Source organism: Pan troglodytes, chromosome X (genome assembly GCF_028858775.2).
Source record: "Pan troglodytes isolate AG18354 chromosome X, NHGRI_mPanTro3-v2.0_pri, whole genome shotgun sequence".
NCBI lineage: Eukaryota > Metazoa > Chordata > Mammalia > Primates > Hominidae > Pan > Pan troglodytes.
In genome coordinates, this window is record NC_072421.2 from 122,135,058 (window position 1) to 122,159,575 (window position 24,518).

Genomic DNA, 24,518 nt, shown 5'->3' on the forward strand with positions numbered 1-24,518 from the left:
AGAGGCAGCTGCAAACTTACCTTTTACTTCAAACTTGTCAAATTGTCAAAAGTTTCACTATATATTGCATTGTTGCCTGCTAATAATGGTATAACGTGTGGTTTTATTGTCTCAGAACAAAAATGTAAAAGATGTCTTTTGAAAACATTTGATATTTGATGTGCTTTAAATTGCCTTACAATCTTAAATTACTATATATATATATAATTATAAAATCTTATGGCCATTAAATGAACTTTTGTATAAAGATAAAGAATTTTTGGATCTGAGACTATTTTGTGGTTCAATTTCTACTTTCATTTGGGCCAAAAAAGGCCTGGGGTGACAAATCATCTCTGAGTCGGATGTATGGCTACGATACCACTATAATAGTGTGATTTTTTTTCCATTTCATATCTACCTCCCAAAGATATTCCTGTAGATTCAGTCTTACACACTTAATTTGACTTGGAATTGTCTTAAGGATGCTTTTGAATTGTATTTCTAGTGCCACCAATGAATTTCATTTACTTCAATAATCTAGAGTTAATGTTTTAATCTCACTGTAATGTTAATGAAATAGCTACCATGTTTTATGCAGATGCTTGTTTTATTTAACCAATCAAATCAGAGTCACCTTAATGTTTATCTTTTATTTTTTTACTGAGTAGAAAAAGAATTATTTTAAAATAAATGTGAGCACAGATTGTCATACTTTGAATATCAAGATGAAAATAATGAAGCCTGCATATGAATTAGGCATAAGCTTTTTGTCTTTTATCCACTAAAAAGCACTATAAATCCTCCTATCATATTTCTGTGACTACCTATATTTCAACTTTTTTCTTGCCCCATATGATCTGCAGAAATGAACTTTAAGTCCAGGGAATTTGTAGCATTATGATAATATTAACATTATTGCTAACTAATAGAAACTTTTTTTTTTCTGAGAACTCAGTTACTATTTCTAAGAAACCCAGGTGTGTGTCCAAAGCTGCAGAGAAGAATGTACCTGCAATCCTAGGTTCCTAATATGGTGACATTAACTGTCTCTTTGTCTACTGAAGATGCTAAATTCTAGATACCTTATATGTGAGTGGGCTTTTCCCTTCAGTGGCATGATGAATAGCTGCGTAGTTATCCTCATGGTGTGTGCATTACATTTTGAACAAAGATTCTTTAACAGATGGCACGTATGAGCCTGCTGTAACTGTTATGTGTAAAGGAAAAAAAACACTGTGTACACATGAATCATTACATAAGACCTAATAAATTCCTAGAAATTGCAGTAAAGTGATGCATTACATGTGCTAGACACGTAGAGTCATGTGAAAAATCTTTTGATTATTGGCACTTTCAATAAACGGGAGAACTAATAATGTTTTTAAAGCATATGGTACTTGTATAATCAAGGAAAGTTTCCTCAGCAACAACAATTATATAAACCTCTTACAACCTCCTCCTCTAATTATCTGTTTTATTAGTAGATGCATATCATCATCCATTAGGGAACACTTCAAAACGTAATGAGACATTGTTATAATGAAGATATACACACATACACATGTTTATGTGTGTGTGTATGTGTATCTCCATACATAAAGGGAAATCATCAAATAACATAGTCTATATATCAAAATGTGGATGTCCTCATAATGAAAACAAAGCTATTTACAATTAATAAACTCAAGAGAGTTTATGAACTAAATGTATGAACCATTCATAATCAGTGTCAATAGTTCAATATACAGTATTAAGAATCATAGATCTCAGTGTTGGAAAAGACCTCATGGGCCATTTTGCTAATCTTCCACTATTTCACAAATGAGGTGGCTAAGACTAAAAGAAATTAAGTTATTCACGGTCACTGTGTGTGAATACATGCACACCCACACATATACTGATATCTTTCTGATGGACAAGGTGGACACATGTCATAGGATAGTGTAAAAAGAAATATCCTTATAACAAAGCCTTCTGACATGTTAAGGAACTAACCTTCCTTAGAAGGGGCACATCATGATAATACCTTATATGATTTCTGCTGAATAGCAAATAGTATGTTGAAAAGAACCTCAAGGCCTAATGCTTCACATCTCTCCAGCTGATTAACCCACTTCTAAGATACAGCATAATCAGAGAGGATTGTAGCAGAGAAAGGACAAGAGTTGGCCTCTCTATTAAATGCTTACCACTTATAAATTTTGCTGTCAGTTATTTGCAAGTAATGATAGAGGGAGTGGTTCAAAGGAGGTTTCATCAAGAAGAGAGTAGTACAAAGTTCTAAACTGCTTTTATGCTCTCTTTCAAAGACTATGTGACCAGGACAAGTCAGATTTTACAAAAGGAATATAGCAGATACATTGTGCAATGCTGATCTCAGAGGCTAGGGCCAATACCCTTAGAATAGGCTAAATGTATTACTGAGATTTCATGATAAGGAGTTATGTTTTAAGGGAGCATGATTTGACCTGTGGTATATCCAAATCTAAAGCATATTATAACAAGCTTCTATTGTATTCCTCTTCAGGTATTTTTAAAGAATGAATGTGAAGTGTCGTGAGGTCATCAGGTTAAAGAAGCCTATATCAAATATCATTTTAGAGCTGTTAACAATACTCAATGTACCTAGAAATACAGACTGAAAATAATCAGTAAACCATTCACTATAGTCCCCCTGGTATCAGAGCAGCACAGTTAACATGCTAACAGCTAAGCTTCATGTGCTTAGTGGAAGAAAATGATCAATGGCAAAGAGCATATCCACCTTTGAAATGACATGATCCATTATAAGAATCAGATGTTAAATTGCTTCCTGTACTGAGCACACTCAATTAAAAGTCTGCACAGTGAGATCATCTCGATGGTTAAATATGCTCTGTGGGAACAACCTTTATGGAGCTTAAAAATCACAGAAGGACTATTCCTACCATGACACTGGAGATTTGGAAGGCATTTCCTTCCCTTATTTTTCAATCTGCTAGTTTTATTAGGAAGCCTTTTGCCTGAGAGGCTGCTGAGTTTTGGGTCATACCTATCCACCCTTTTGCTTCTGTGAACAAGAGATGATTCTAGTGATCTTTTTTCTTTGTGGTCCAGAATGTATGAATGTGGCTTTGGTCCAGACCTCTGTACAAAAATGTGTCATTTATGTACTTGGTATTTGATGTCCTTTATCTCCTTTTCAGCAAACTAATCTATTCACCTGAGTTCTGTCTCCTTGTCTAACTTTTCCTTCTTCCTTTGGCAGGAGTAGGGCCTGAGGGCTGAAAAGAATGATAGACATTACATAAAATCAGCAGACCTGGTTTCTTCTGGCAGGTTTGCAATTAGCCGGGTCTATGACCTTGGACCAATTATTTAACCTTTCTGGTTCTCAGTTTCTTCATGTTTCAAAAACTCATATATTTCTTGTTCATTTTTTACCATCTGTCTCTCCCTGACAGACTGCAAGCTCCGTTAGTGCAGGAATCTTTGTTTTCTTCACTGATATATCCCAAAAGTGTAGCAGATGGCACAAAGAAGATATTCAATGAAAATTTGTTTAATAGATGAATATTTCACATCTTGGTTAGTAGTGTTACCATTCATATAGTCTCCCAATATAGAAATCATGGAGTCAGTGAAATCCCTGTCTCCCCTTATACCCACATAGTCACCAAGTGCTATTTTCTTTTTTCTTTTCTTTTCTTTCTTTCTTCTCTTTTTTTTTTTTTTTTTGAGACGGAGTTTCGCTCTTGTTGCCCAGGCTGGAGTGCAGTGGCACGATCTCAGCTCACTGCAACCTCCGCCTCCCAGGTTCAAGTGATTCTCCTGCTTCAGCCTCCCGAGTAGATGGGACTATGGGCGCACGCCACCATGCCTGGCTAATTTTTGTGTTTTTAGTAGAGACGGGGTTTCACCATGTTGGCCAGGCTGGTCTCGATTTCTTGACCTCGTGATGCACCTGCCTTGGCCTCTCAAAGTGCTGGGATTACAGGTGTGAGCCACCACGCCTGGCCCCAAGTGCTATTTTCTAACCCCTCTCATATCTGTCCTTTCCTTTCCATCTACACTTAAATTCCCTTATATCAAGTTTGCATCATTTTTTTGACTATATTCTCCAAACCATTTACCGAATGGTAATGGTAATGGTAATCTCCAAGTCATTTACCGAATGACTTTGCTAAAATGCAAGCATGGTCATGACACTACCCTCTTTAAACACCTTAAATGGCTTTCCTATTGTCCTCAGGGTCAAGTCCAAGCTCCTAGGCATGGCATACAGAGACCTTCATGATCTGTGGTCTTTTGTGATCACTTCCTCAACCATCAGTAAATATTAAAGACTCTTTGCACATTGTATCTCTCTCTCTATCTTTTAGCATTTAGTGCAAGGTATTTTCACCTTTATTCACATTTGCCTCCCCAACTATAGATGTTTCATCCTTCTTTGTATACTATTGCCTCACATGCTGTCGGAGACATAATAGGGGCTCAGGCTCAAGAAATGTTAGGCAAATAAACAAGTAAATGAGGAGGTTTTGACTAGTGCAGTAGTTCTCACACTGTGAGGCAAACTGCTTAACTTCTCTGTGCCTCAGTGCATTAAAATCCATAGGGATGCTGAGATGGATGGAAGAGGAACATTTAATGAATATTGAATCAGATACCTACACTTTTTTCCAGATCTAATATTCTATAGGGCTATCATTTTTTCCCCTCATCATTTCATTTGTTTTGGTGGGTAAGGGTTGTTCGGGGTGAGAAAGGAGTGGGGTAGGGTTTAGGGTACTTCATCTGGAAGAGAGAGAAGGAGGGGGCAACATACAGGCATGTTCATAATTACCCTTTTCCTCCCATTCTGTGATTTTCTTCTTGGCCAACAGGACTAGTGCATGTCTTTGTGTGTTAGGGAGTAGGAATGGGCAGGGAAAGAGAAACTCTCAGTACATTGAATTTAATGTTAACTCAATGGAAATACAAATATTTGAATTTATGCAACTGGAGAGTAGTACATTACCAGGAATTTTATCTAATTCTGAGGCATCAGGAAGGGCACATAAAGGACGTGAGTGATCTGAGGGAGCAATTATATGATTCAGAATCACTGTTTGATCAATATGTATTTATTAAATCATATATAAAGAGGCAAGCTTTTGACTAACTGTAAAGCACCCTACCATAGTAAAGACATTAATGTTGGTGTTCTCTAGGGTTCTGATTTTCTTCATTCTCATTTTCCACACTCTCCCTGGACAGTAGCTTGCATTCCTGTGGTCCCAACTATGTTCCAAATATTTGTCTCTAGCTCAGGATTCTTCTCTAATTTCATTCTTGACTATCAACCCCTCGCTGGCCATATGCAAGCGGGATCTTCTGCAGATGCCTACAACACAGCATGTCCACAACTGAGCTCACCATAGCTGGCCCCTCTGCCCCAAACCTACTTTTCGGCCTATGTCTTTTCTCTCTCAGTTGGCGGCACTTACTTTTGCCTAGTCATCCAAAGCAGTTACCCTGTCTCTTTTCTCTACATCTACCGTGGTCATTCCTCTCTAGTCTGTTTCCACCTCACCATTCTCACAACTACAGCTTCAATTCAGGCCCTTCTCACCATCATGCTCCTTGACTACTCCAATAATCACATTGCACATGTCTCTTAGTTCCTTATATCATTCAGCTACAATTGGTCTTCTCAACAGTCTATCTCAAAGGTGGTTTGTTTTAAATCACTCAATGCTTTCCTATTGCAACAAGAAGAAATGCAAATTCCTCAGCATAGTGTGTAAATAAAACTCCCTATTTTCTGGCCCCTGCTCATCTCACCAGTTTTATCTCCTTCTGCACTCCTAGGCTATAGCTATACCCAATGGCTTGCAAGTCCCCAAATGTGTCATTTAGATTCTTAGCTCTATTTCTTTGTTTAAACTGCTCCTTCTGCCTGAAATGTTCGTTCCTCTCTTGTCCATGTGATAAACATGCAATCATCATTCTGGTGTTAATTCAAATGTTAAGACTTCTACAAAACCTTACCTGACTGTAAGGCTTCCTCTCACAAAAATAGTCTACTGCTCCCTCCTTTGTGCTCTGTGACACAGGGCCCTGGACATGGTCCAACAATGATACATTTTTATACGTGGTGAGTTAGATAATAAATTTTAGAGGACAGTGCAGTATAGTGGTGAAATGTATGAACTGTGAAGCCAGAAGCTATATGATTATATGATTGTCTCTGGGCAAGTTATTTCACCTCTCAGTGCCTTGGTTTCCTCATCTGTAAAGTAAGCATGATTATCATACTTACAGAGTTGTTATCAGTGAGTTAATATATGTACAATGCTTACAATAGTGACTAATACATAATAATTATTATGTGTTTGCTACAATAATAATAACATTAATATTATCATTTTTAACTTAAAGCTCTAAGCCATGATAGTGTATCTGAAACATGGAAGGATGGAAAGTATTCAGTAACATTTAGTAAGTAAATTAATAATCAAGTTAGGTCCCTATTGTACAGTCTCATAATACCCAGAAACTTTCCCTTTGTAACCTTTTTCTAACTTGTTCAATGTCTCTCTGACTAAACTGTAGGATCCATGTGTGCAAGGACCACATCCACCGTGTTCACTACTATAACCCTAGCATCAAGTACCATGCCAAGCACTTAGCAGGCACATGTATATTTGTTAGACATAAAGGTTATGGAGGTTATATATACATATAACCTCTATATGTATATAGAGATATACATATCTATATCCTATGCCTAAGGATATAGATATATATGGTTTTTAAGATTTTCATTTTAGTTATTATTAGATTACCTTTAGCATTTTGATCATTTTCTGAAATTGTAAAATGTATTCCTCTTTCCTGTATTACGTCTATGTGAGGCAACAAAATTTCAGTGAAGTATTGTTAGAATTGCAGTGAATTATTACGCTAAAATTAAGCCTTTTAACAGAGAAATTCTCCTCTTTCCTTATGGTGTAGGCACAGACTTTTCAGCTCATGAGCTAATCCAGTGGTACAAAAAGTCCCACACTGCTTCAATCTTTCCTGCTTACCACGTCATTTTACATCTTTAACAAAATTCATAGGCAGAGGCTTTCTAAGAGTTACCACTTATTAATTATACTTATTTAATGAGTACATGGTTTGAAGAAATGGTATAAAGAATGACTTGTTATTTTTAGAGCTTATAATTCAGGCGAAAAGACAAGCCATGTGCACACATATTTACATCACAATGTTTTCTGTGCTCTTTAGCAATGTGCATGGTAAGATTTCAGGGGATCCTGGCTGGTGCAGTGGCTCATGCCTTTAATCCTGCCACTTTGGGAGGCCAAGGCAGGCGGATCACGAGGTCAGGAGATCGAGACCATCCTGGCTAACACGGTGAAACCCCATCTCTACTAAAAATACAAAAAAATTAGCCGGTCGTGGTGTCATGCGCCTGTAGTCCCAGCTACTCGGGAGGCTGAGGCAGGAGAATCACTTGAACCGGGGAGGTGGAGGTTGCAGTGAGCCGAGATTGCGCCACTGCACTCCAGCCTGGGCGACAGAGCGAGAATCCATCTCCAAAAAAAAAAAAAAAATTAGGGGATCCCTGTTGATGTGATCAGGAAACAGTTTATGGAATGGCTAAAATTATAGTTAGTCTTGATGGACGGGTTGGATTTCACTAGGTGGAACTACAATAGCATCTCATGAGGAGGAAAAGGCATGGAGAAAAGCATAAAAATATGGTTCATTAAGGGTAAGGAGAGCACATAGATTACTTTGGCAAAGGAACGATTTATGCAGGAAGCAAAAATAGAAGATAGGCTGGAGAAAGATTTTTGGAATAGTTTGTGGTAGGCTTTTGATCATAGACTAGGACACTTGAAGTTTATCTACAGATAATGGGAAACTATAGAAGATGCTAGAGTAGGGAATGAAAAAAGGAAAGCAATGTTGTAGGAATAGCAATTGAGTGGCAATATAGCAATATGTAAAATGGGATAGAGTTCCTGGGCTAAGTTGTGCTTTTAAGTGATGGGACACCCAGTAGAAATATTTCGCAGATGGTTGGAAATGCCAGATTATTTGAGTTTGGGAGAGATATAATTTGAAATAATCTGCATAGAACTGACAGTAGGAGACTTGGGAATGTATTAAATAACTGTAGGAGAATACAAAATGAAGACAGAAATTCAAGCACAGACCTACAAGGAAAAACAAGATGAAAAAAATAGGTAACAGCGTGTTATAAATAAAAATGCAGTAAAATACTAACCTAGGACATACCTGGAAACCTCTTAGGACTCACAAAGGTGTACAGATCATATTTTAAGAAACACTGCCTTAAGGAAGGAACAGTTAGAATTTAAGAGTAGAGGAAGGAGAAGGAAATTAACTCCACTACACCTGTTGAGCAGTCAGATCCTGTCCACTTGGGATCACAGCTGCATACTCCAGCGTCCAGAAGAAAAGTTCCGTGTCCTGAGCACTGCTCTTGACATACAGGAAGTGGTGTTTCACAGTTAACTCCTCCCCAGCCAGTAGAACAGTGACATTCTCCTTTTACACAGATGCCATGGTTGGAACACATTGGGTCTAGGCAGTCCTCTGAAGGCACAAAAAAGTGGTGGGGAGGGGTGATTAACAGTGAACAGGTATGGCCAACATACCTTAGCATGATGAAACGGAGATTACATTGATTTCCTAGTTTATATCATCAATGCTGCTTTAATTAGGCAATAAAATGACTCATGCAAACACTCTGTCCAAACCATATTATTAACACTTCAAAACATGGTGGGGTATCACAATGGTTGCAATCTAAATTTAGAAGGAAAAGGAAACCACACATGTGCTGTGTGAAACTGTGAACAGTGTGCAGTACCCCCACACAAATAAGTGGGTGGAGTACTGTGGGCCTTCAACAGGAATTGCTCAGCTTCGCAAAAAAGCCCAAGAGTTTTTGCTAAGTCATTCCTTATCCTTTCTGAAAATGGAAGCAATAGCTCCCAGAGAAGACTTTTACTTGATATGTCTAGAGGAGTTTATATAAATTTTTGAAATTTGGATTATTCAAGGTATTGGGTGAGGTGAATGCTGTTGCATGAAATAATAAAATTTACATCAATTTATTATAATCTCTCATTTATTCCTTAAAAGTACTGAAAATGTAATATTTTAAACTTAATTTAAAAATTCATTTCTTCATGGCTTCTCCTTCTATGAGAACACGGTGACATAGTTTTCAGTGTCTTAGAATATCACAGATCCAATTCCATTTGTCTCTGAGTCTGTGAGTCTGGAAATTTTTGTATACATTCTAACAAATGTGTATACTGTTTTAGAGGTAGGTTCTTATGCTTGCCTGGGGGAAAAATTGTTTTGTGATTTTAACTAGTAACCATTCCATGGGAAATAGAAAGGTTGATTTCCAAATTTCTAGTCTTTCCATACAAATAAAATGGGACTAAAATAACTAATCGTAATGAGGACGTATGATTTGAATTACTTTTCCAGCAATGCAAATAGACTGTGACAACCCGCCTGCATTTCCAAGACTGCCTAGTTTTAGGGTGTGGCTTGGGTCTGTGGAACAGAGTAAGTCTAACTAAGCACTATTATAATTGGTGTTATTGCCACTATAATTAGCCCAAGATCTTGGAGTCATTAGCACAATAATTTATTATCTGAGCTAATAAGCAAATAAATACCAGAAGGTACATCTAATTTGATTCATGATTTGAAGAGAGAGGGAAAGTCCAAAGTATAGAATCTGTTTTCAGAAGAAGGCCATTTTGTTATATTAAAGAATAATAATTTTAATAAAGTAATATTTAACTTAATATAGCCTATTTTATTAAGAAGCCTGCTTCAATGTATTCATGGAAGTCATATTTAAATCATTCATGTCATATTTAATTTAGAAGCACAAAATCATATGGCTAAAGGGGCCAGGCAGGTGGCATACAGGAAGGAAATGGGCCATATGGAAGAAAAAAAGGGTGTGTTGGGAGCAAACTGAAAGTAAGTGCCCTTTTAAAAAGAACTGCTGCTACTTGGCTCCAGTTGATTGCCACCACGTAGCAATGTGGGCCCAGGGTCACCAGATTTTCTAGTGTTTAAAGAAGCCAGAAATAGGAATTCTCATGTGGCAGTTCCCTATTTTTAAATTTTGGCAAATAAGTCACATTAAACAACAGCAACAGCAGCAACACAGTGTGAGCCAAACAAAACCCATTCAGAGGCCTGGTTCAGCCTGTGGGCTCCCGCTGCAAAGTTTGACTTAAAACATCTTTTTTTCTATTGCGTTGGAAAAATTTATACCATTAAATGTACTGAGCATTATTCCTTAATATCTTGGTTATTCTACAGATATTCTTAGTGACCCTGGAGAAGACAAATTTAAGTGAACTCTTTTCTAAACTGCTTACAAAATTTAAATTAGAGGGGTCTAAATTAATTAGATTACATGTTTTTCATGGTAATTTGTAGATGTGATAGTATTTTTTTACTAACACTGTGTGGGTCTATATAGCATATGAATTTGCAACTTAAATATAATTATTTCAGCTGGATCACCATAAAAACACTTTCTGAAAGTAACTCAGAAACTCCAGTGCCTTGTCTAGGCCAAATGCCATTTATATATAATATAAATGGCATATATATATATATGTATATATAATATAAATGGCATATATATGTATATGGCAGATATATACATATATATGCCATATATATATAAATTTATATATATGGCATATATATATAGACATATACATATAAATTTATATATACATATACATATATATATACATATACATATATATATATATATATATATATATATATATATATGGCAGATATAATCGTCACACCAAAATTCTACTATTGCTAATGGGAGGTGAAAAGCTAAAGTCTTGCTTGTTCATGGAGTGGAATGAGATTAAACCCGTTAGAATGCTGTGTAATAGTCTTAATGAGACATCTTTAAAAAGCAATTATTGTGCATTTCCAGCAGCCTCTTTCCCAAACAACAGTTATGATGAGACCATCTCCCATGGTAATGGTTTAATATTATTTCTGAAATCAGTCTTGTTTGAGGAATGTAGCATGAAAAACGTCTGATTACTAGTAAACTTATTTTCCAGTGCGTCTCTTTAAATGATAAAACTTGCCATTTCAAAATTTTGGGGGGATAAAGACTCCTTTGGGGTGAATTTAATATAAAGGCATGGCTTTGAAACTCATTAGTAGTAAGCCTGCTTCCTTAGGCATGGAGGTCAAGTTTCAGCATGAGGTATGTAAAAATAAATAATATAAAGCAATAATAGTAATGGTAATTACAAAACACTCCCAAAGAAAACATTTGCAAAATGGCTGCAAACGTGCATATATTATTATTTTTATTATGTGCTTTAAAGTGAGATGTAGCATAACGCATTCTGTAATAATGAAATCATATGAGTTAACACCTAAAATCATCAATATGGACATTCTCAACCTAGAAAATAGTGAGAGAAATTAGGGATGTACAATACTATTTTTCATTATTGCTCTGAAAGTGTCACAGATACAGCCTCATGTATAACATTAGAATCTGTCAGAAGAGACAACAGCTCCGCTGACCCAAACCCTCCGCTGCATGTACTAAGATGCTGAGCATTTATTGTTTGCAAAGGCCACTTGCATCTCTACTAGGAGAACAGAATGACACCTTGGACAACTGAGTGAGAGAAAAGCCTGAAGCAATAGATTAAAATGGGATTCTGACCTTCCTCACATATTTCTCCTTTGTATCCTGGCACACAGATGCAGACTCCCATGATGCAGGTGCCGTGGCCAAAGCATGTTGGATCAATGCATTGTTCTTCCGGAACGTCACACTCTGGCCCCTTCCAGCCATGCCGGCAGACACAGTGTCCTTTCTCGTATTCTCCATTCCCACCACACAGCACAGGGCAGGAATCTGAAGGTTGGCAAATGAACTTGTAATGTTCTCATAATGCTTTCAAAGTCTCCAAAGAGCAATTCTCTATTGATTTTCGTATTTCAGGCAAAAAATTGTACTATTTCTGTCTTACCCTTTATTAAATAGGCACATGTTCATGATTACAAACAGAATTTTCCTCTTATGGGAGTGAAATAAAGGTAAATTTAAAATATCCTGAGTGGAGAAATTATTTCAAGTACTTGCATTTGATCTCACCCTACTCTTAAACTGTTATTGTTATTATTTTAAGCTAGGATTTTTCTTTCTTATATTTTTCTTCCTCAGGGAGATATGTGTTTACTTTTAGGAAGCAAAATCTGAAAATTTAAAAAGCAATAAATGAAGTTATTAATGTTATCAAATATTATCTTTAAAAAGTTGTGTAATTAAATAGATTTCTATTGGACAGATGTCTGTTCCTATAACACATTGTGCAGACCTTTATTAGAATGCTAATTCTGCTTTGTCATTGTTAGTCTCCTTATTAAAACTATGCACTTTTTGAGGACAAGGCCTGTATTTTTTGTCTTATTGATTTTTTAGTACCAACCATCACCTCCACACTCAACCCCCACCTCCTCAAGATCTATCATGGTGCTGGGAACCTAGCAAGTGTTTTAGAATTCTCTACTGAATGGAATTTAATAGAAAGAAACCAAGTGCCTGAGAAACCTGATATTAAAATATTAGCAGACTGGGAACTTTAAGAATACAGTGAAAATGAGCAGAAAACATCTCTAAAATAATAACTGTAAGTCTACGGGAAAACATGATGTGATTTACCTAAAGCTTTTCAAAAATTAAACTATGGGCAAGTCCAGGAAGAGTGAAGTTTGCTAAGTTTGACTTCTGACTTTCCAGTCGTTACTTTGTAGGCTCCTTACTCATTTGGTGATAACCCACCCCTTCCACATACATTGGTGTGTACAAGCAGTTATCAACTTAGTTCACTTTTAAAGTCAGCTCATTATGAATTAGTTTGTGAAGGAAATACAAGCATCACATAGTGACTGGTCAGACAACCTATGTACAAATCCCAGCTGTTAGGTAACCCTGGTTAAGTCACTTAAACTCTCTGGCATTGTTTCTTTGCCCATAAAAATTGGATAATAGCAGACCTAACTCATAGGGCTATTGTAGGAAGTTGGAATTAAAAGACGGAACACAAAGTGTTTAGAACAGTGCCTGGCATAGTAAGTGCTCAGCTTTTGGCAGCAGCCATAGGGAACACTGCTGCTGTTGCTGTCACCACTACTAATGTTACTTACTATGACTATTACTACTAATTCTGGGTTATGAAATCACATCTATTTTCCTAAACCAATCAGAATAACAGAGCAACATTACCTCTAGCACAGTCAGGTCCAAGGAATCCTGGGAAACAATGACAATGGCCAGAGATACACTCTCCATTTCCATTGCAATTGGTTGAACAGTCATCCATTATTTCTAGTAATACAGAGAAAAAGATAAAAAAAAAATGAACGAATCTCCAGGCTGTAGAGTCTTTATTTTTTTTTAAGTTGCAGGAACTCTGGACCTATGACAATTTTGCCCTTTGCTGTTTGTGGAGCACTTACTGCTCAAAATCACATATAAAGACATCTGTAAGATGTCACATGCAGTACAAAATTATAAAAAGGGCCCTGGGTTTGCTGAATTGGCCAATCAAGAGTGGAACCAAAAAACATCATTATCTCTAAAGCACATAAATGTTCTAGTTCAACTGTATTCTTAAGAGACATTCATGATAAAGCTAAAAAATGTACCAGGATTACAGGGCATTTCTCAAAAGCAAAACAGGCTTTAAAATGTAACACAGATGACTAAGTCTACTGTTTATTTTTCAAATTTAGGTTTTAGCAAATAAAGTTTCTTCTCTAGCAACTTATTTAATCTACTATCTCGACAGCTTAAATATGATATTCAGTATTTCATTTTCATTAATAAGTGACAATGGAAGGCTTTTAAAGTAAGTGTTCATATTAAATTCGCCACCACTAAAAGCATTAGAACCTAAGTATTTTGTTGAGAAATGCTTTCTGAACTGTAAATGCTTATCCGTTTTCTGCCACTAATTTCCTTTCAATCCATTCTTAGAGAAGAATAGATTTCAGATGAATTGAGATGGCTTTGAAGGTACCGATAGGTAGTTCTGGTGACATAAATATGTACCGTGCAACAGAACTTTTATAAGACTTACGGTAACTTCTCTGAAAATCTATAATATTATACAAATGTCGGTCTCTCTGACAATGAGGTGAAAAAATGTTTGTATTTTAAAATTGTGTTTGAGCACAATAATGATCAAATTCTAAGTCTGAACTATTATGGTACCTATGCTTTATTCTCGCAGGGTTTTTTTTTTGTGGTGTGTGTGTGTGTGTGTGTGTGTGTGTGTGTGTGTGTGTTATCGTCTCCTCATTACACCTTTCTATAAATTTCTCATACTCAGCATTCTTGGACTCTGAGTTTAGTGTTCTGGCCTATTAAACTCACACTTTTCTTGTGTACCATTTTTTCCCTTTTCAATCTAAATTACCTGCTTCACCAAGTTTCACTTGGATAAGCTATTTCTGATTAGAAGGAGAGATTCTAGGAGGTGGTCCTGATATCTTCCACTGAACAATAAGAGTGAGAATTTATAATGAGGGTCGAGAAATAGCATTTCTACAATTGTGGCCTGTGGATTACTTGTATGAGTAGATCACCTGGGGCACTTAAAATGGCGATGCCTGTGTTTCAGCTCTAGATCTACCAAACCTGCTTCAGAGGAATGCAGCCCAGTCATCTACATTCTGACAATCACCACATGAGAACATTGAGAACCAATGCTTTAAATAGTAACCTTGCATAGTTAGAGAACTTTGTTCTAAATGTTGCATTTTTGCCTTGAGAAGAATAAAAACAAGAAAAAGAAAGAGGTATCTAGTCCATTTGGGGGATTCTTAAAAGCTGAGAATGAATCCAGTGGCTGGATAGCCACCCTATTATCAATTGAAGATATTATTTGTCTAACCACTATGTGAACACATGCCTTTTGCGGGTTTATGCCAGTCTGGTCCCTCATCACAGTGTTAGAAAACTCAACTGGATAAGCAAATAACACCTGACATTCACTTAACCACACCTGGGCTGACTGAAATGTAGCATTCAGCAAAGAGCCAACTATTTTTAACTCATTAAAACACTAGTTATCATCAGAAAATCACTAATTTACTTGACAAGTAGTTATGAAAAGGCATAAAGAGACTTTTTATCATTCAGAGATGGAACAATTATTTATCTGTTTTCTACTTATCTAGCTTCCTTGTACCAAGCAGTAGTGCCACTTCTTAAATCTACATTTGAATTTCCCCCGTGCTGGATGGTTAGTAGAAGGCCATAGAGGAAGCTTTCAAAAATAAATATAGTTGAATTTAATTTCATACCAGATCCTATTGGAAACTTTATGGAAGCAGCCTTGTGGGAATGTAGCTCTTCTGGAAAAAATGTTTAATAAAGCTTGCTATCAAAATAAATAAAAATCCGTACATCTTATTGACTTATTTAAGAACTGTCCCTGAGCTCAAAGGGCTTTACAAAGCTTAACCCCAGCAATGCAAATGAGAAGAGAAGGCAATATAGGCTTTGAAGCTGCCACTTCCACTGGGTATCAAAGAGACATTGGAACAGCCGAGGGACTCCAGGAGGAAGATGGCTGCAGCAGGAACACATAAACAACTAGCCATGAAAAAAAATGTGTTTTTCTATTTATGTTGGCCTCCAGTAATCTTTGACTTCTATCTTTTAAATCTTACTTCAGAATTACTTCCTAGAGTCTGGTTTCTTAGAGGTGAGAATAATTTTGAAGTTCTATGTTTAAACCCTGTTCTTATGCTACAGTCAAAAGCCCCTTGATATTTGCATCTTCGCTGATGATAGGTTTTGTTTCTGGTAGTTATTCTCATGGGAGAAACTAAATGTAATGAATACTCTTATAGAATGAGTATAGTCTAAAGAGTATGGAATTTGGAATCAGACATACTGGTTCTCAAATTTCAATTTTGCCACTTGCTGTCTGTGAGACCTTGCCAAATTATTTCATCTTTTCAAGCCTCCATTCAGTTATTTGTAATATATGTATCACTATTCCTGAGCTATCTGGGTTGTGATGAGAATCAAACAAGATAACTGAGTGTAAAGCGTCTAGTACAGTGCTTGGGGCAGAGTGGCATTCCATAAATGCTATCTATTATCCTGCTACAGAGCAAGTTGCCTGAGATTAAGGGATACTGACAATGCTGCCTATACTACTGGAAAATAATATATAATAACTTAGGCCAGTGTTTGACCTATATTAGTCATTCAGTAAATGTTAGTTATTAATTGTCTTCATCCTTGTTAGTAGCAGACCAAATATAGTTGAGATCAATCAACTGATTCTAACATTATCATGAAATAGATAAATGAGCAGCGTTTAGAGCAAATTCATACAAATCTGACTTTGTTTAATCAAGTATATTGGCTTCTTTTTACTCTGATTAAGATAAACTTCAAAAACAAAAATAAAATGAGGAGGCTCATGCCTGTAATCCCAGCAATTTGGGAGGCTGAGGCGGGTGGATCATCTGAGGTCAGGAGTTTGAGAGCAGCCTGGCCAACATGGTGAAACCCCGTCTCTACTAAAAATACAAAAATTAGCTGGGAGTGGTGGCAGGCGCCTGTAATCCCAGCTACTCTGAAGGCTGAGGCAGGAAAATCGCTTGAACCCAGGAGGCGAAGGTTGCAGTGAGCCGAGATCGTGCCATTGCACTCCAGCCTGGGCGATGGAGAGAAACTGTCTCAAAAAAAAAAAAAAAGAAAGAGGAGAATTTAGGGTGAATGACTTACAAGCCTTTTGATTTTGGGAAAATTTACTTGAGTTTTCTTTAAGTGGAATGGTAGCAGAAACGTTTCTGTTGCTTCTAATTTTAAAAAGACAAGAGAAAAGTAAAGAGACTGACTTGCATTAAGCAAAGAGCAAATATGTTGTTGTATATGAAACTGACAGCTTGATATGTGGATGATATGAATTGTATCTCAAAGTTTAGGTTCTTTGGGAGAGGAAGTAAGGGACAGGAAAAAACCTCTAAGCATGTTTCTGGGTCTATTGATTTTTGGAAGGTTAATAGATCGGTTAGTGTTTTAACTTGAGCTTAAGAGTAAGAATAACAGGAAGACAGAAAGTCTTCACAAATATTTTATTTCTTCTAATTTATCTAATTTTTAGGAGAAACTCAACCTTTTATAACTCCTTGACATGCACATAATTAATATTAAGCCTCCACAGAAAAATGCCATGAAATATTCATCCATTGAACCTGCCCCACTGAGCCTGTCAATAGCAAAACAGTGACATGACTTAAAAATTTATTTTCTATTTTAACAAACAAATATTTTGTCTTTTGAAGATATAAGATCAGTGGAGTTTTTCTCTAGGGGAAACATCATCATTTCCATTGTATTGACTTTCTGATTACTTTAGAAGAAAGTTTTGATAATCTTACGGCTGAAATACCATTTTCTATTGACTCAAGGTCTTCAGCATCAAGTAAAAATAGAACATAATTGTTAAAAAGAGCAGATGGTATATCTATTAACAGTCAACACATCTTCCTAAACATATGGCTGAACAGGTTAACAAAAGGATAAAGTGGTGAGGATTGTATTGAAAACTGACAGCTGTAAAATATTTTCTTGTCTTTTAAAAGACATGTGTTTTAGGAAAATTCACACAATACGATACTGTGTCTATGAGTTGTTTATTTTCAGGACTCTAAAATTGCTAAGGAGCTCAGCTTTATTCACACAAAGGGTCACGAGGACTATTTATCCTAAAATGACAAAAGAGTGAGATGTCTGAAACTAATTAGGGTGAAAGTGAATGAGTATAGGCAGGCATCGCATTAAAAAGAACATGTTTTAAAAGGCGCTGAGCACACTGAAAGAGACATTGTGATGAATTTCAAACTAAAATATTCTATAAGAAAGGGCTTTGAATGTCTCAAGTTATTATCCTTAATATTCTTCTGTAAATAATCTTATGTTGTATTTTAAAGCCCTAATGCTTCTACAACCAGTTGTTCTAAAGAAGAACTGTACTGATACTAGTTTTTTCTATTTGAAAAAGGTATTCATTGCTTTTTAAAAATAACAGAACTTAAATTAACTTGCTTATTCCCTTTTTCACTGAAATTGTTCATCTACGTAGCCTTGGTAATAATATTACTAAGGTAATTATTCCTGTTGAGAGCACATAAAAAGATGTATGGCAAGTGTCCTAGCAGAGCAACAAATAAAGTAGCATTAAAAAAAATCTTAATCAGCATTTAAACAACATCAATGATAACAACAATATAAACTTTTATCATAGTAACTTTTCCTCAATAATGACTTCAACTCAAAGTGAGCAATAAGCTTAAATAACCCCCAGGACACTGTCATCACTGATTGTGTCTTTCTAGGGTTGAACTGTCAATTCAACATATTAGGCAAAGCAGCTTACCAATTGCTGTAGTTAACACGAATACTTGCTCCATCTTTTTTCCATCATTGTAAAATGCCAGATACCAAGGTCCTTGATCCATATACTCTATGAAACCTGTCTCCTGAAGCGAAGTTAAGATCAGGTTCCGAGGGGAGTGCTGTGTATCATCAGAGCCCTTGGAGTCCTGCTTGACCAGCTGTTTGCCATCCATTAGTTTTACAAAATCAAACTGGAACAAATACAAACATGAAGATGAGCCACTACTTTTTCTTCTAGACTGATAAACATCCCTAACTTCAAGCTGCCCTATTTCATACTTCTTTGCTTTGAAGTTGAGCAAATTGGAAGAGGAGGTTATCAATTTTTAAGTATATTTAGACTTGGCCAGGCACGGTGGCTCATGCCTGTAATCCCAACACTTTGGGAGGCGAGGACAGGAAGATCACTTGAGCCCAAGGGTTTGAGACCAGCCTGGGCAACAAATTTTATAAAAATTTTTAAAAGTTTTTTAAAGAGCATATTTAAACTCAAAAACATATTATTAATTATGAAGAAACCCTCACTGTAATTATAAATATTATAAACCTTTCAGTTTGAGAGTATTCAAAATAATTGTTTAAAAATGAATAAATAAAAAACAGAAAGAAATCTTGTTTAGTATTATGCAGGAGAATCCTGACATTTTACTAAAGCATCTGATAGAAGATACTTGAAAATGCACCTTCCACTCATAAATGTTACTGTGACCTTCTCTACAAATTAAAAACAGTTGTATAGTCTTTAAAATAAATAAATGAACAGTCAAAAATTTGAGAACATTCATCATAATTTACTACGTTTGTGGGTGACATATTTACATATTCAAAAGGCCCCTCCTCTCCATTTTTTCTAATCAGTTGACAAGGACCTGGCACATGTTTCCTTGAACATTTATTTTTTGAATCACATTTGAATGCATTCTAATTCCCTTTCTATTCTGGCCCAGAAGGTAAGGTTGTTTTTTAGTTTGTTTCTTTGTTTAACATGATCTCTTGACTAACTGAAGGTAAGGTTTTAACTACAGTCATATCTGTTGGGGAAAAAACAAGCCCCAGTGTTTGATTACTTTTTCTGCTTCTTAGATGAAGTAGTGCTCGAAATGGGTTCATGTGGGGAAAAAATAAGGAGAAGAAAATAAGAGAAATGAGATGTTTAAAGTTTATGGAAGGGCTATAAAAATCATAGAAGTTTTACACATTTAAGTTATTAACAACAGTAAAGAAAAATTTCTACCTGTAAGACAAAACCTAACTTTTCGACTAATTTCTCACTAATTTCTGATTAATATGCGTTCCTTCATTGGGAAAAGGGGACACAAATGTATGAAATCAGTGAAGGGACTGTGGGCAGTAAAGCTAAGCAAGATGAGAGGTCTGGGAAGCTCATGAATAGCCGGTTCCAGGAAGCAGAAGTCAAGTTTAAAGGGTTTGTCTTAAACTTTCTTTTCTGAATCTGCTCTGCTAAATGTTATTCCTTATTTCTCCATGTCATTTTTTTTTCATTAGTTTCAGTGTAATTATTCTGGATATTTATTCATGACAAATATTTTTCTGTCCTTACCTTTGACAACCACATATTTCATAAGTCACAAACCCTGAACTGTTCAACCCATCACCCTTGAAAAGGGTTTAAGAAAATACCTATAATATCAAATACCTGAGTATGTGTAGGTGGAATGTTTCTTCTGCCATAAATTCCCAGCAGAGAGTCCTTGGCTAAAGAAATATTGAACTTCAGATATATTGGATGGTGGATAGTAATCTGGAAACGCCAGAATAAACCAGGTGGAATGGTCTGCATGACCTGTGCACCAATGTCAACTTCTCCAGTGTCTATCGCCCGTCCCTTCTGAAACACTAGTTTTAAAGGTAGAGAAAATTACACACCATGTTAATCTTAATTTATAAAGCAATGGTTTTTAGCTTTTCAAGAACAGATATATCAAAATAACTTACTCAGCTTTTTCTTCCTCCCCACCCCATCTGTCTTTCAAGGCCTTGCCCAAATTAAATATCATCTAAGGAGCCTTCCCCAACCACCCACTATGTCAGTCTCTCTCTTCTCTTCAAACCCTATTGCATTTATTTCAATCAATTTCACTCCTTTTAACCATTATTTACTGAGTGCTGTCTTGGTAGCTGCAAGAGATACAAAGATGAGTAAGAGGCAGTTGTTGCTCTTAAGGAGCATTGAAAAGAGCAGGGAAAATAGGACAAGCACATATAACCTCACTGTAAAGAAAAATAAGCGCTCTGTGTATTTGAAAGAGGGAAAGTTATTTGGTTGGAGGATACTCCTCATGTCTAGCTATCTCTATCCTCTTTATCTTCTTGTATTTCTCCTTAGCACTTATCACCATCTAACATACTACATATTTTACTTATTTATTGTTTATTGTCTATTTTCCCTCAATAGAAAGTAAGCTCTGTGAGGACAAGCACTGTGGCTGTTTTATTCATTGGTTTATTCCCAGTACCTAGAACAATGTAGGCAACTGTAGGCAAAGAACATAGATGATACATATGTATTCATAGAACAAATGGATGAATGAGAAAAAGTTACTATGGGAAGTGGCACTGAAGATGAGCCTTAGAGGAGGACAAGGATTTCAAAAGAGTTATTGGGAAGAGTGGCGCACATGGAAAGGATGGCTTGAACTAAAAAGAGGAAAGAAACTGTAAAGCTAAGGTGTAGGGTATGCGTCTATAGAGAGGAGCAGTTGCAGTTAGGGCTGGAGGGAAGAAGGAAATCATGTTGTCTAGGGCCTAGAGGACCAGTCAAAAGGGTTTATTTAATAAAGGATAGAAAGCCATTAAAGGTTTTTCAGAAGAGGGAAGAGGTTTGGGTACATTAGAAAGGCTAATCTTGAGGCAGAGGTGGGACGAATTAGAGCAGACGGACACAAGAATGACATAGGAATTATGGGTGATTCAAGTGAAATGACATGAAGATCTAAATTTAGGGTATGCCCAAACAGCTCATATAGAAAAACTATATCTCAGTGAAAAATAATTTCGTGTGAATGGAAAGAAGGAGAAGATATGAGAGACAATGCTAAGGAAGATACTGCAGTAGAGATTCTCAAACTTTAATGCGTACAAGAAGGCAGTTTTTTAAAATACAATTCTGATTCAGTAGGTCCAAAGTCAGACATTTTTAACAAGTTCCCAAGTGATGCTCATGTCGCATGGTCTACAGCCCACACCCTGAGAAGCAAAGCTCTAGAGAACATTAAGTGTTGGGGCCAATGGAGGGTCAAAGCTAACCCCGTGATTGTGAGTTGGGGGATTTAGACAGTGGTAATAGCAAAAACAGGAGCTGGTCTGTGAGGGAGGATGTTGAGTTTGGGCAATCAGAGCTTTATTATTTATTGTCATATTTTCCAATGATTTCTGATGTGCCAGTTTAATATGTGTTTTCATGGAATTTTTTGTTTTGTGGTAATGGGGAGGGTAGGAATACAAGAGGAGGAGCAAGATTTAGTTTGCCTTGATTTTAAGCAAGGAGGGTTACATCTCAGGTGAGAAAGCTCAACTTGGCCTCATTTCACATCACCTTTATTTTTTTCAGCCATCAACTCCTTGTCCAGACCAAACACAGTTTTAAAACACACATGGTCTCTGTTCTTTGTGCTCACCCATTATAAAGTTAGCAGCCCATTAAGAAACACACCTGCAGTGGCTTTATTCCATGGCCAATGCCTTGCAGCTTTTAACTCCCAAAAATACCTCCATTATTGCTTTTTGTGTTAAGGCCAACAGTAATAACTATTTTAAGAATGTTCACTGTTAACTGTTAATAATAGATTTCAAATGCAATTTTGTACATAATTATGTATTACAGGACACATAATTTTGTGGAATTGACATTTATAATAAAATAGGCTCTTTGAAAAGATAAATGACCAACTGAGGACCTTATTTTTCACTGAAAGTTACTTTTTTCCATGTGAGACAGATCAATTTGGCCCCTAAAGTGTTGATTATACATTTAACTCTTAAGTCCTAGAGCTGACAATGTCTTCAATGAGCAGACAATTAACAGACCATGTTTATGTGGCACTTCTGTTCGCAAGTTAATGTTCAGTTTATTCAACTGCTATCCTCATTAGGGGCTTTTATCAATCTTAAAATGCATCATTTGGTTATGCAAACAATATTATAAATATAAAACAATTCAAAATGTTCTAGGTTTGACAAACACTGTTTTAAAGGTGCTAAGAATAGACTTTAATGAATAGATATTGTCATTTTTTAAAAATCTGAACAAAACTGGTTGATGGACATTAACCTTTATATTAAAACCTTACCAAATACTACACCATCTCTTTATTCTGCACTTTATAGCATCATATATTGCATAATGAAGCTACTTAAATGTTATTCAATAAATCAAAAGAAAGGAAGTTGTGTTGTTGGGCTTCTCTGTTTATTAGCAATTCTATGTATGTGGAGTACATATGCATAAGTTATGCATGAAAATAATTTTAAAAGAAGTTGATCTTATCCCTTGAAAGCTTCATTACAGCTAAGACAAGGCAGATGAACAGAGATGACAACATACGAATGAGCACGTGGACTGTAATTTAAATAAAAATAGGCAAAGCAAGCTAGTTGTGGTGATTTGGTATTAGAGAAGAGACATTCTCACAGCTTGCAGGTGGAAAATTTCTCAGCCTCTTACCTTTTAGAGTTTCATGCATCAGAAAGGAAGATATCTCCCTGTTAGCAATCTACACCACTAAATAGACTGCTCCATTTTATCATCTCTCAAAATTTGTTATAGACTATAATACAATAACTATGAATTCATTATTTAACTATTTTCCTTAATGTAGCCAAAAGGTGTGGCAAACTAAAGAGAAGGAAATTAAATGTAGAAAAACAATACAAAATAGTATTTTTTGAGGCCAGGTGTGGTGGCTCACGCCTGTAATCCCAGCACTTCGGGAGGCCAAGGCGGGTGGATAACCTGAAGTCAGGAGTTCGAGATCAGCCTGGCCAATATTGTAAAACCCTGTCTCCAGTTAAAAAAAAAAAAAAGGATTTTTTTTCCAAAAAATTCTGTATTAATATAGGTAAATGGAATCTATTTGGCCAAACTTAACACTGACTCTGATCCTTTGTTTGCAAATTGTCAACAGCAGAGATAGAATACAGCATCCAGGTACAATTTTATTTATTTTTGCAATATGCCTGTTCTAATTGGCATTTAATCTCTTATTTTACTAAAGCATACTGGAAAACCTAGGAAGACCATATTCTCCAGTTATAGAACACTTCCTTGCACAAATTTGAGATTAAATGCAGAGAGCCACAGAGCATATCAAGCTGTGCAGTACTGTAGTTATCACAGTCTCACCAATATCCACCAATTTAGTTTGAGCTAAACACTCTCTTTATAGGTTGCAACACAGGCATCAACTGCTGAGCAGGAAAAACCAATGGTAGACAGGCTGTGTTGAAGGAGGGCACACTAAGTGTTGGTAACTTAGTTCAAAAAGAAAAGGTCAAGATACTTGGAAGGTGAAAAAAAAAGGGGCCTGGAATTGGTGACAGACAATGTGTGCAGTGGCGGTATCACCTAAATCAAGATTCCATTATATCTAGACTCAGACACACACTTGAATACTAATTACATGATTACTAATGACATTGTTCATATAAAATAGGAGGTAAATAACTATATTCTGCACATATGTGTATATTTATTTTTTCTATTTAATATAGCTAGACGTGGTACATTCAATGATCCTATGCAAAACTCGGTTGAATATTGATAGAAGATAGTGAAACATGGTCATTAAAAAGATTCCACCATTAAATTTTAAGGTAAAAATGATCAAGTTAAAGGCTATGGTATAGCCCATAACAGCAATCTGAGTTGTATTTTAAAGACATTTGCAAGTTTCATAAAGTATCTAAGCTATGTTTTCCAAAGAGAAGAAATATATGCATTAAGAGCATATTTGTCCTTAACTTCACCCTATAACATGCTCAAAACCTTTAA

General features: G+C 36.1%; 1 protein-coding gene across 8 annotated transcripts in view; it reads right to left on the bottom strand.

Annotated features, from left to right (window-relative positions):
* The window catches only part of TENM1 (teneurin transmembrane protein 1), an 824,537-nt gene that overhangs the window by 255,605 nt on the left and 544,414 nt on the right, over window positions 1-24,518 (bottom strand). For all 8 annotated transcript variants that reach the window (XM_016942761.3, XM_016942759.3, XM_063804361.1 and 5 more), the window contains 5 exons: window positions 20,166-20,365; window positions 18,489-18,699; window positions 13,310-13,411; window positions 11,744-11,938; window positions 8,377-8,577 (listed from right to left, as the gene is read on the bottom strand). In XM_016942761.3, the coding sequence (XP_016798250.1) occupies window positions 8,377-8,577; window positions 11,744-11,938; window positions 13,310-13,411; window positions 18,489-18,699; window positions 20,166-20,365 (909 nt within the window). The remainder of the gene's footprint in view (window positions 1-8,376; window positions 8,578-11,743; window positions 11,939-13,309; window positions 13,412-18,488; window positions 18,700-20,165; window positions 20,366-24,518) is intronic.